The sequence below is a fragment of the Myotis daubentonii genome, chromosome 5 (assembly GCF_963259705.1).
Source record: "Myotis daubentonii chromosome 5, mMyoDau2.1, whole genome shotgun sequence".
Taxonomy (NCBI): domain Eukaryota; kingdom Metazoa; phylum Chordata; class Mammalia; order Chiroptera; family Vespertilionidae; genus Myotis; species Myotis daubentonii.
In genome coordinates, this window is record NC_081844.1 from 35855112 (window position 1) to 35867742 (window position 12631).

General features: G+C 39.4%; 1 protein-coding gene across 4 annotated transcripts in view; it reads left to right on the forward strand.

The window, feature by feature from the left end:
• Nucleotides 1-12631, forward strand: part of EXTL3 (exostosin like glycosyltransferase 3) — a 116039-nt gene that overhangs the window by 86645 nt on the left and 16763 nt on the right. For all 4 annotated transcript variants that reach the window (XM_059697581.1, XM_059697580.1, XM_059697583.1 and 1 more), the window contains one exon: nt 8737-8864. In XM_059697581.1, the coding sequence (XP_059553564.1) occupies nt 8737-8864 (128 nt within the window). The remainder of the gene's footprint in view (nt 1-8736; nt 8865-12631) is intronic.

Genomic DNA, 12631 nt, shown 5'->3' on the forward strand with positions numbered 1-12631 from the left:
GGTTGTTATGGAAGGGGACATCTTCCAGTTATGAACGGTATTTTCTTGCTCACTCAAAACATTGCCCATCTTCACACTGTATACTCATTTCTCAGCTTTGTGACAGCCAGTGCCTTGATTTTTAATTTTTATTTCTTTTCTCCATAAAGGGTATAGCTGACTTACACAGGTGCCTGGGAAGGCCTCTTTGAAGAGGTGACATTTGAGCAGAAGCTTGAATGAAGTGAGAGAATGGGCCATGTAAATTCTAAAATCTGGAGGAACATACAGAGAATGGCAAGTGCAAGAAGCTTGTCATGTTCAAGACATGGCAAGAATACTTAGGGTGTCTAGGGTAGGGTGATTAAGGGGAGAGTTTGAAAGAAGTTTGGAGAAGTAGAGAGCAGCACATGTAAGATGATATTGGCCATGGTAAGGAATCTAGATTTTATTTCATGTATGTGAGGGTGCCATTGGAGGGTTTTAGTAAATGATATATGTGGGGCTAGGGGGAAAAGAGCAGAAACAATTCAAAGGCTATTATTGCAGTAGCCTAGGTGAGGGATGCTGGCAGCTGGGACCATCGCAGTAGTGGTAGAGGTGGTGACTTCAGCGATAAGCATATGGCACCTCCTAGTAGACTCTAAAGTCTCTGTGGAAGTAGTAAGGCTACAATGCACAATTTTTCCCCCAAATGAAAACTATAGAGATATGAAATTATTTTTCACTGCCCCTTTCCCTTTTTTTCAGCCCTTAATAGTAGAATTCAAAAAGGAGAGTTCCATTTGGGGAATTTGATGTCATGCCAGGGTAGTGATTTTAATACTATTTCCCTAATAGTCTATTTAGGGAAAAGGAGAAAGACTGGAAGAGAAACTGGCTATGTAGTAAACTTGTTGTCATTAATATTCAGTGTTGAGCCTCTGCCAATTAGGTTGTGAAAGGTTTTACTTCTGACTAGACCTCAGGCAAGAGTAGAGAATTCAAAAGTCTCATTTCTTAGAAAGTTGATAGGCTTTATTTTATTTATTTATTTTTAAAATATATTTTATTGATTTCAGAGAGGAAAGAAGAGGAGAGATAGAAACATCAATGATGAGAGAGAATCATTGATCGGCTGCCTCCTGCATGCCCCCAACCCGGGACTGAGCCTAAAACCTGGGCATGTGCTCTTGACTGGAATCAAACCCAGGACCCTTCAGTCCGTAGGCCGACACTCTATCCACTGAGCAAAACTGGCTAGGGCATTTGCTTTATTTTTTTTTTATCTGTGCCCATTCTTTAAAAACATTCCTTGAATATATCAGATGATAATTTTCTAAAATTATGATTTCTGAGCACAGCTAAGATGAAAAGCCTTGTCCAATTTCTTAGGTCCAAGATTGTAAAAACTTCTTGGACTACCAGACTTCACTAAATATTGGTGTATCTGGGTGTGTGTAAGATAATATTTTATTTAATAGCTTGGTGGCTAATGCTATGGCTCTCTTTTTCTGTTTAAGCATATAAAAGAAAGCTACTAGAAATTAGAAATTAGTAGCAAAAATTCTAGATGTATAAAGGAATTGCTCAAGTCAAGTTGTGTAAATGATTTACTAATTGCAGCAAATCAATCTTTAGGTAATGTCTCCCTCTCTTAGTTTATATATTCTCTTTTTACTAATTCAAAGTTAAGAGTACGGAGACTGATCCCTAGCTGGTTTGGCTCAGTGGATAGAGCGTCGGCCTGCGGACTGAGGGGTCCCGGGTTTGATTCCAGTCAAGGGCATGTACGTTGGTTGCGGGCACATCCCCAATGGGGGGCGTGCAGGAGGCAGCTGATCGATGTTTCTCTCTCATCGATGTTTCTAACTCTCTATCCCTCTCCCTTCCTCTCTGTAAAAAATCAATAAAATATATATATATAAAAAAAGTGTAGGGAGACTGAGAGTTGTATTGTTTTAGACCACTTGACTAATTAATACCTAAATTAGAACTTAGGTGTTAGGACTTCTGACCATAGTTCAGTGGATATTTTTCTGTTTTCAGCCAGATCAAATTTTCTTGGAAAGGCGTGCGCGCGCTCGCTCGCTCTCTCTCTCCCCTCCTCCCCCCCACACACATACATACATCACATATGTATACTTAAATAAAGTGTTTACAAATTAGGAAGAGGTTATACTAATCTCATGTTATAATAACTACAATTTTTGAGCATTTTGTATGTGCTGGGTAGGCACAGTGTCATGCTCTTTATATGCATTCTCTCATTTGATGGTGAACCTAACCTATCCTGTTTTTACCTACAATTTCATGGGGATCATTGCCAACTTTTTCTCATAAGTTCAGACTTATCTCATAATCTAAAATGTACTTATAATCCAAATTTAAACTAAGTTATAAATGGAAAACCAATTCACAGTATTATCTTCTTATTCCTTTCCCTTCTATCTTTGCATTTCCTAACTTTTTGCTCCCACAATTTCATTGAATGAATGAATCTCTTGAAAAACTGAGAAGTTTTAATGCTCCTTTTTCAGTTGTTTTCTCTCTGTGGATCACCTCCCATCCAATTGCCTCAAACTGTATTTCACATACCTTACAAGTAAGCACATGTGATGATGTGCTTCTACCTAGACCTCGTTTTCTTGATTATCAAGCTCTATGGTGGGTTACTTCTTTAAGTTAGAGGAAAGGATAGGATGGAAGACAAAATTGTAGCTGTTTACCTTTATTGCCTGTAAGATAAGTTTCATTCTCAGCAGTGGATTCATTACCATTATGTGTGTGTATTGATTGCATGACTGGAGATTTGGTTTGGCTGGGCAAAATTTGACCTTAAAGAGAAAAAAGGACATTGTAAGTATATTTAAATTGCTGAATTTAGTAGGTGGCATTTGTGTTTGTATGGTTTTATATTTTTCACATACATTTTCTAATTTTATTGCTTCTCAGGTATATTCTACATTTTTGTGTTTTCTGTCTGTGGTCTACTTTATGACTAGGGTTAATTCACTTAATCTCTTCATGTTCTATTTTTCTTGCCTACCTAGGCCTGCTTATGACTAATTATGAGCTGCTTTCATTTAGGTGGTTCCTCCATTTGAATCCAAATTCATTCTGCTTCACTTGAGCAACTAACTATCTCTAAATTGTTGAAATGTTCATTTGTTCTTGATACATTTCCATCCCTTGCATATTAAGAGATCTTTGCTAATTGGGAATCAGATTTATCATGGTAGTTAATTTATGATGTGAATTGATACTTTGCTAATTAATGTAGATTGTTGATTCTGTTTAGATTTAGAACTTAAATGCCTTGTTAACATACTAGGAGAAAGGACCCTATTAGAGTAGTAGTTATTTTATTATTCAGAAACTCCAGAATTCCTCAAGACCAAGTTGAATGTTAACTGAAGTTACTAATTTCTTGATCTTGCATATACTTGTATACATTTGCATATGGTAGGGTTCTTGGCCATGATTGCTGTACTGGCCCATTGTGATGAGAAGAAAGGTACAATGAGAAAATCAAGGCTTTTATGAATGATAGTTAAACAGAAGAACTAGTGAAGCATCATCCGGGAGCATTGCACATGAAACAAAAAAGTGAATGTTAGTGAGCATTGCTCCTGACTTGATTGTTCTAGGTTGATGGATTTTTTGCTGTAGAAAACTAGACTCAATTCTAAGAGGTGTCAGTATATTGAATGTTTATGATTTTTATATATAAACTTCTCAAGTCTTTATTTCACATTCTGAAAATAGAATGTGCAGGGCTAAATTAGGTACTGCTTCCTACTCATTCATTCATTCATTCATCCATTCATTCATTCACTTATAGAACATTTGTTGAACATCTGTGTGCCAGGCACTGTGTTCTATACATTCTGGTCAGTGTTACACCAGTAGTTATATTAGTAACTTGAAGATAAGTCTTCATGGTCACATTACTAAGGTGTAATCATAGGCATTGTTAAGGAAGAGGAGCATTGTTTTAAGTAGAAATAAAACATTAACAAAAATGAGAATATTTCCTAAACATGATATACTACTTTGGCTTACCTTTCTGATTACTCATTTCTTTAACATTCTGATGGCTATTCTTAAACAGCCACCAATGCTGATTTGTATGTCTGCATTACAGATATTTGAGTCTTTTGTCCTTCTGATTTTGGTGCCAGAATGGATAATGGTGGTTTGCTGATCTTTTTCTAGCCTTTAAGTACTATCGCTTTGAAGTAAAATTGTTAGAAGAAAGCACCCCTCCCCCTCCGCCCCCGCTTTACTAGTAATTTCAGTTTGTATTTGCAGAGTTTGTAAGGCTAGAACTCTCTTTTTTGTTATGGGGGAAAGGTGACTGTCCTTAAATAATGAGCTACATTTATTCTTGGAAGTTTGCTTTGCTGTCTCCTGGTGGTTGACTATAAATTAGGGTGTCTTAGCAGTGGCCCCAGAGACTTGTGGGCTGTATAATTCTTTGTTGTGTGGGGCTGTCCTGTGCTTTGTAGGATTTAGCTGCATTCCTGGCCTCTTCCCACTGAATGTAAATAGCTCACCTCCCCGCTGCCACAGTTGTGATCACCAGAAATGTCCGCAGATCCTGTCACACGTCAGTGTGAGGTAGAAATCACTTCCAGGCGAGAACCACTGCTCTGGATTCTTAAGGCAGACATAGCGACCACAGTTGTTTGTGAGCTAACCACAGTAAGCTGCTGCAGTACTTGATGTTGTGTTTCTGTGAATCCTTAAAGCTTTTTTGTTGTTGTTCTGATGGTTATTGCTTCACTTCCCTAATCCTGAAAGTTGCTGTCATCCAGCCCAGAGAAGTTGTGCCAGGACAAGCACTGTATGTATTCCTGGAACCCATAGCAGTTGTTCTAATGGAGTTTAATAAGCTTGCTCAATAGCTGGATGTGAAATCTAGGACAAAACACTTTGGTATTAGACCTAAGTCTTCCAAAGGACAGACAGGTCCTCTTGATTTGATTTACCTTGTAAATTGGACAAAAAAACTGGATACACTCTAGGTAGCACATCACGATCATTTTAGGTTTTTGTTGTTTCTTGCTTTTAGATTAAGAATTAGGTTGTTTGCTTTAGCCCAGTGGTTGGCAAACTCATTAGTCAACAGAGCCAAATATCAGCAGTACAACGATTGAAATTTCTTTTGAGAGCCAAATTTTTTAATCTTAAACTATATAGGTAGGTACATTGTTATTAACTTAATTAGGGTACTCCTAAGGCTTAGGAAGAGCCACACTCAAGGGGCCAAAAAGCCGCATGTGGCTCGTGAGCTGCAGTTTGCCTACCACGGCCTTAGCTGGTTTGGCTCAGTGGATAGAGCGTCGCCCTGTGGACTCAAGGGTCCCAGGTTCGATTCCGGTCCGGGGCATGTACCTTGGTTGCGGGCACATCCCCAGTGGGGGGTGTGCAGGAGGCAGCTGGTCGATGTTTCTCTCTCATCGATGTTTCTGATTCTCTATCCCTTTCCCTTCTTCTCTGTAAAAAATCAATAAAATATATTTTAAAAAAAGAATTAGGTTGTTCATAAGATTGCCAAGTTTGGCTGGTAAACAACTTCAGTTTTTGCATACAAGATGGTGCTGTGTTGATTTAGCAAAAGGCTGCTTACTTAAATGTTTGCACAGCTAGTAAGCGGTGGAATTGGGATATGAACTCAAGCTTTTCTGATTAACTCCAAAGCCAGGCTTTTAAAATCCTCTGTACCAGCACCTTTCAAAACTTAATGTGCATAGGAGTCACCTGGGAATTTTGTTAAACTGTAGGTTCTGACTTGGTAGTTTTGGGGATAGGCCTGCAGTTCTGCATTTTAAGAGTGCCAGGTGATGCCCGCCTTGTTGGTCTTTGAATCACACCTGAGTACTGAAGCTCTGTGCTATGTTCCTGGGTTACTAATTTTGCTGTAGCTAATCCTCCTGGTGATTAACCCACAAAATTGTTAATAGAAAGTGGCATAGAAAGAATTGGATTTTTCAATCATTTTTTCTTCATTTTAAGGTATGTGTATTCTCTACTGGATTTTAAGCTGTGTTTATTCATTGCTAGAGTTGAGGGGAGCTTTGTTCATCTGAACCTGCAGAATTCCAGTTCCGTATTTAAGTGAATAGTAGGCATGTAAATAAAATGAATGATCTGAGCAAGGGTAGTTTGTTGGGGGCGTTTGTGTGAACAACTACTGTACATAGGCCATTGATTCTAAGGTAGATGTTATTTTACATTTTAACATTCTGAACTCAGGTGTGTCTTAAGATAGATGATGTTTCACCATTGCCACGCTTGGTTTTTGGCTTCTGCTACTTCTGGCCACCTTCCCATTCCCCGCAGAATGGAGCCTGGCAGCTACTGCACTGTGTACTTGGCTGTCTCCCCCTCCTCTTTCCCCTGATTCAGGCTTCAGTGCCTTTGTTCTGTCACTGCTGTATCTGAGCCTGGGATTCTGGGCTATAAGCTCAGGGGTTTTTATACTGGTCAAATGTGCTGTAGGGCAAGATGGATTTCTGTGTCTGTTGCTTAGCTCTGACATCTGTTCTATGGAGTAGCAAATCTATTACAGGTTCTTCCTTGTCTTGACTTGAGAGAAACTCATCTGGGGCTGAGGCAGTCTTAAAAAGCTCTTTAATAAAGTAAACATAAACTATTTCATGAGCTTTCTTATTTAGCAGCATTTTTCTTTCTTGATGCTACAGAAATTAATAATGCATTTGCCTTGGGGCTTTGGTTTAACGAGATTTATAAATATATGATTAGCAGAAAAAGGCTAATTTGGAGTTAGAAGGTAGGAGAGTGTCGCTCTGTCACTTGCTAATTGTCCATGTATAAAGTGAGAGGTGGACCGGATGATCTCTGAGGTCCTTCTCCCTCTCAACTAATTGGATTCTGAGTGTGCTAGAATGCATTAATTGAATTAATTGAAGTATGAGGGCTTTGTTTTAAGAATATAGAAGTGATTAATTTTGACAAGGGGAGGGTAGTGACAGGAACCCTCTGAGCTGGGTCTCCAGGGAGAGAATAATTTTGGTAGAAAAACAGGAGAAAGAATATTTTAAGCTGAAGAAACAATACTCGTGAGGATATGGAAATACCTTTGAAATCATTTGTAAACCTTTAGACCCTGAATATAATTACATTCATCATGTTAGGTAGAAGTTATCCTCAGTACAGGTAAAACATTCTGTTTAGAATAAGATGACCCATCCTGGCTTTCTAAAAAGATCACCTCCGAAGAAGCTCGCTTTGTTTCTGGTTTTTGAAAATAATACGATGGTTTTTCATTAGTTGGATTAATTAGAAATAGATACCATAAAAATAAGATGAGCTATCAAAGACTAAGAATGGTCATCCTTGTTTATTTGCATACTAGGGGCCCGGTGCACGAAATTCGTGCACTGGGTGTGTGTGTGTGTGTGTGGGGGGGGAGTGTCCCTCAGCCCAGCCTGCCCCCTCTCACATACTGGGAGCCCTCAGGCGTTGACCCCCATCACCCTCTAATCGCAGGATCGGCCCCTTGCCCAGGCCTGATGCCTCTGACAGAGGCATCAGGCCTGGGCTGGGGGCAGAACCAGTGATGGCGGGAAATGAGGGTCCCCTGCTGGGCGGGAGAGCAGGTTGGGGGCGAGTTGCCCCACCAGCCCGTGTCCAGGTCAGCCGGCGGGATCGGGTCCCGGGGGACCGTGGGCACGCACGCCCCCAACGTGGGTTGAGGGCGTGAGTGTGGGCGGACACCGCAGCCGCCCCGCTGGCCGCGTCCGGGTCTGCCGGCGGGATCGGGTCCGGGCGACCGCTGGCATTCACGCCCCCAACCCGCTCTCTGATGGCACTGTACCATCCTGCCTGCAATATGCAAATTAGCCGCCATCTTTTTTGGCGGTTAACTGCCATCTTAGTTAGCAGTTAATTTGCATATCTCGCTGATTAGCCAATGAAAAAGGTATCGGTCGTACGCCAATTACCATTTTTCTCTTTTATTAGATAGGATTATGGGACAAGGTGAATAACAAAGCTACTTACTTACATTGTGGTAAACTATGCTTATCTGACATAGGGCTTAAATATAATTTCTAAAAATTATAATGTAGTTCTGTTTGGGCACAAATCTTTGTTTTATGAAGAAAATACTGCTTTGCACATATGGGTCACTTTGGATAGAGATTGCTTGCATTGGGATTTGCTGTGTACACAGAAACTGTTAGTTTTACTGAATTTAGGTACACCTTGAAAGAAAAAGCTTTTGTATGTGTACTCAGTGTTGCAGGTAGAAATTGCACAGGTGAAGTAATTCACCTCAGTAAGATAGGCAATCCTGTTTTTTTTAATACCAAAAAAGGCCTTAAAATTGGTCAGAAATGACATAGACTCAAGAGGTTTCTGAGTTTGGTTTTAAAGTTTAGGAGCAAAACGGGGTATTCCAGATCAGGGAATAAGATCTCAGTTCGGCTCTGCCACCTTGTGTTCTCTTGGGAAAGTTATTTTTTATTTCCTTAGAATGTGTTTAATCACATGTGTGAAATAATCCTCAGCTTTAGCTTGTTTCACCAGGAAATTAGTTAGCAAATAAATAGGGCTTAAAATGTGTACTCCTCATTATTATAAGGCAGTTTTTATCCCTGAAAGTCATATGCTAGATTATACAAGTGGTAGGTAACCAGACAAAATTTCTCAATAAATTTAGCCAGTTTCCTTTGACCTAAGGGCAGTTTTGGTTTTGCATTCTATAATGTGGCATTGATCGTTAGTGTTTTTCCTTCCTTTTTACAGGTGGTCCGTACTGAGAAGAACAGTTTGAATAATCGATTCTTGCCCTGGAATGAAATTGAGACAGAGGCCATCCTGTCTATTGATGATGATGCTCATCTCCGGCATGATGAAATCATGTTTGGGTTTCGGTGAGGAGCTGATTTTCAATCAAGAAACATTTTCATTTGCAAATGAAAGATAACCAAGTCAGCCCTAGCTGGTTTGGCTCAGTGGATAGAGTGTCGGCTTGTGGACCGAAGGGTCCCAGGTTTGATTCCGGCCAAGGGCACATGCCTGGGTTGCTGGCTCGATCCCCAGTAGGGGGCATGCAAGAGGCAGCCAATCCACTGAGCAACGATGGGATCGGATGCAAAGATCCAGGAGGAAAAAGGGGGAGGAAGAAGAGGTGGTTATGATGAATGACATTTGTTGAATCTGTACTATGTGCCAGAGACTAGTTGAATGCGTTGGCATATCTCATTCATCCTCCTAAAACTTGGTGTAAGTTGTAGTCATCTCCATGTTACCCAGGAGTAAATTAAGATCCAAGAGAACAAAACCGTGAAGCTAGAAAGTAAGTGGCAGAGCTGGAATTCTAACAGGCTTGTCTGATTCCAGAACTTCCACTCAAACACCTTTTAAAAAAAATTTAGTAGTTCTTATTTGGGCTTAATATCCCAAACAAGATAATGTTCCCATCACTTGAGGGAACATAGGAAAGAGAATGGAGTAGATCAGAGCTACTCAGAATGTGTCATGGACTGGTGTATGGGCCCGTGGACAGTTTAGTGCCTGTTCACAGAGAGTTAAGCTTAAAATTGAAGGTAAGCATTTAAAAACTTTTAAAGCAATTTGACAGTTACTGTGACATCCAGGTGTTTGATCATTTATCTTGCAATTCACTTTGGGTAACATTCATTGCATATCATTCACTCATTTAAATATGCCATTCAATGTTTTTTAGTACATTTACAAAGTTGTGCAACCATCACCATAGTATATTTTAGAAATTTTCATTACCACGAAAAGAAACGCTGTCCCCATTAACATTTCCTTCCAGCCCCTCTAAAGCCTAGGCAATCATTAATCTCTTGTGGACATTTCATATAAATGGTACTATAAAATATGTGCTCTTTTTTAAAAAATTGATTTTAGAGAGAGGAAGGAAGAGAGAGAGATAGAGACAGAGACATGCACAGAAAGAAAAATATTGATGTGAGAGAGAAACATTGATCAGTTGCCTCATGTACGCACCCTGACTGGGGATCAAACCTGCAACCTAGGTATGTGCCCTGACCTGGAATTAAACCTGCCACTTTTTGGTGTATGAGATGATGCTCCAAATCTCAACTAAGCCCCACTGGCCAGGGCAAAATATATGCCCTTTTGTAACTGATTTTTTTCACTTAACATAGTGTTTTCAAGGTCCATTCATCTTGTAGCATGTGTCAGTACTTCATTCATTTTGTATGGTAGTTGTTATCCTTTTAATACATTTAAAGAATAATTCATCAAAGGGAAGGTATGCCAAAGCATGATCTATGATATAGCATATAGATTAAAAATATTCAGTGCAGCATAAGTTTGAATATAATGTTAAGGAACTTATTATGTATAACACTTTCAAATGTAAATTGGTAGCATTATATATAATCAATATTTTTGAATATCTGACTTTCAAATATGTATTGTGACCGTGTTATCTAAAACTCTTGATGCATCATCCCAGGAATTTATTTAAGTCTTTAAATTAAGTTTATCTTGTGTCAGTGCTTCCACGTTGATTTTTTCTTTATTATTTAATAGAAAATTAACATTTGGTCAGCCATCTCATGGTTGACAGCCTTTAACTAATTAGGTATGTTACCTTTTAATATTGCATAGCAAGTGAGGTTTTGCTTTATTAAGAACTGTCTACATTTTAGACTTAAATCAGCCACATCAGATAACTGAAACACTTAGTTTCCAATCCTTTCTTCTGATGATATTTCAGAGATAGTAAGAGCAATAGGCATTTGATGAGATTAGAATTTTAAAAAAATATATATTTTATTGATTTTTTACAGAAAGGAAGGGAGAGGGATAGAGAGTTAGAAACATCGATGAGAGAGAAACATCGATCAGCTGCCTCCTGCACACCCCCTACTGGGGATGTGCCTGCAACAAAGGTACATGCCCTTGACGGGACTCGAACCCGGGACCTTTCAGTCCTCAGGCTGATGCTCTATCCACTGAGCCAAACCGGTTAGGATGAGATTAGAATTTTTAGGGGTATTGATATACTATTTGGTTATGTCAACATATGTCAATATTTGGTGTACTTACTAGCCATCTTTAAATCCTGGATATGTCAAATTATATTACAGAAATTTCTTATAGCTTTTTAAATTAATAATTTGGAGATAGTTTTAGGTTCTAAATTAGGATAGAGGTAGTGACTTGGGCAGGAGATGGCAGAAAGCCCAGGTGATACAAGTGTGGTTTCTTATCTGTTGGACTGGATTAGTTGCTTTTGAATTTAATAGGAGAGGAATTGTTTTGAAGTGAAAACAAATGTGTTTTAGGAATTGAATTTCCATGTAAGTGATGAGGGCTTTTCTCAAGCAGTTTATTTATTTTTTATTTTTTTTCCCTTTATTGAATAAGATATTACTTTATTTATTTAAAAAAATATATTTTATTGATTTTTTTACAGAGAGGAAGGGAGAGGGATAGAGAGTTAGAAACATCGATGAGAGAGAAACATCGATCAGCTGCCTCCTGCACTCCCCCTACAGGGGATGTGCCTGCAACCAAGGCACATGCCCTTGACCAGAATCTAACCTGGGACCCTTCAGTCTGCAGGCCAGCGCTCTATCCACTGAGCCAAACCGGTTAGGGCTGAATAAGATATTACAAATGTGTCCTTATCCCCCCAGTGTCCCCTCACCCCCTCAATCCTGCCCTCACCCTCATCTCAAGCAGTTTAAAGCTCTCTTTGGGGCTGAGGTGAAGTGGGAAGTAGTGGTTCATTGTTTACAGGACCCCGAAGCAGGGCTGATGGGTTCTGTGGAGCAGAAGTGCTTTCAGCTCTAGGATTTTAGCCTGGAAAACTGGGGGACTAATTCTGTTTGTCGTTTTACCTGTAAATTTGGGGATGATGTAAAATTTTATCCTGGAAACATTGAATTTCCAATTTATTTATTGCATTTATGAAATCTTTTATTTACATGGTCCTGTAGACCACTTTTTATGGTGTAGGTCTCTCCCTCAGTTCTGCTTAAATCAGGAATTAAGACTGTTGGACCTTACAGAGACTTGACTTGGGGTGGTGAACACACAGTACAGTGTACAGATGATGTGTTGTAGAATTGTGCACCTGAAACCTGTAGAGTTATGTGTTTTTTTAATTCTCACCCGAGGATATTTTCCCATTGAGTAGAAAAGAGAGGGAAAGACAGAGAAACATTAATGTGAGAGAGACACATTGATTGGTTGCCTCCTGTACATGCCCTGACCAGTGCCCAAGCCTGCAACCGAGGTACATACCCTTGACCAGAATCGAACCCGGGACCCCTCAGTCCTCAGGCCAACGCTCTATCCACTGAGCCAAACTGGCTAGGGCTAACCTGTACAGTTTTATTAACCAGTGTTACCCTAATAAATTCAATAAAAAGGCAAAATAGAAAGACTGTTGGACCTTACTCCAGGCAGCAGTCTCCTGTGTTTAGACCAGTGGTCTTTAAGCTTCTTTTATAGTATACTCATTCAGGAAAAGGAAAAATTAAGTATGCAATATACATCAGTTATATACATACATGTCTAGTGTACTAATGTAGCATGCTCATTAAAAATAAAACTTTTTAGATAAAAAGTAAATAGGAGTAGACATTTATATCTTCTTTCTGCTTCTTAGCAGAATATTATGCATCCCATG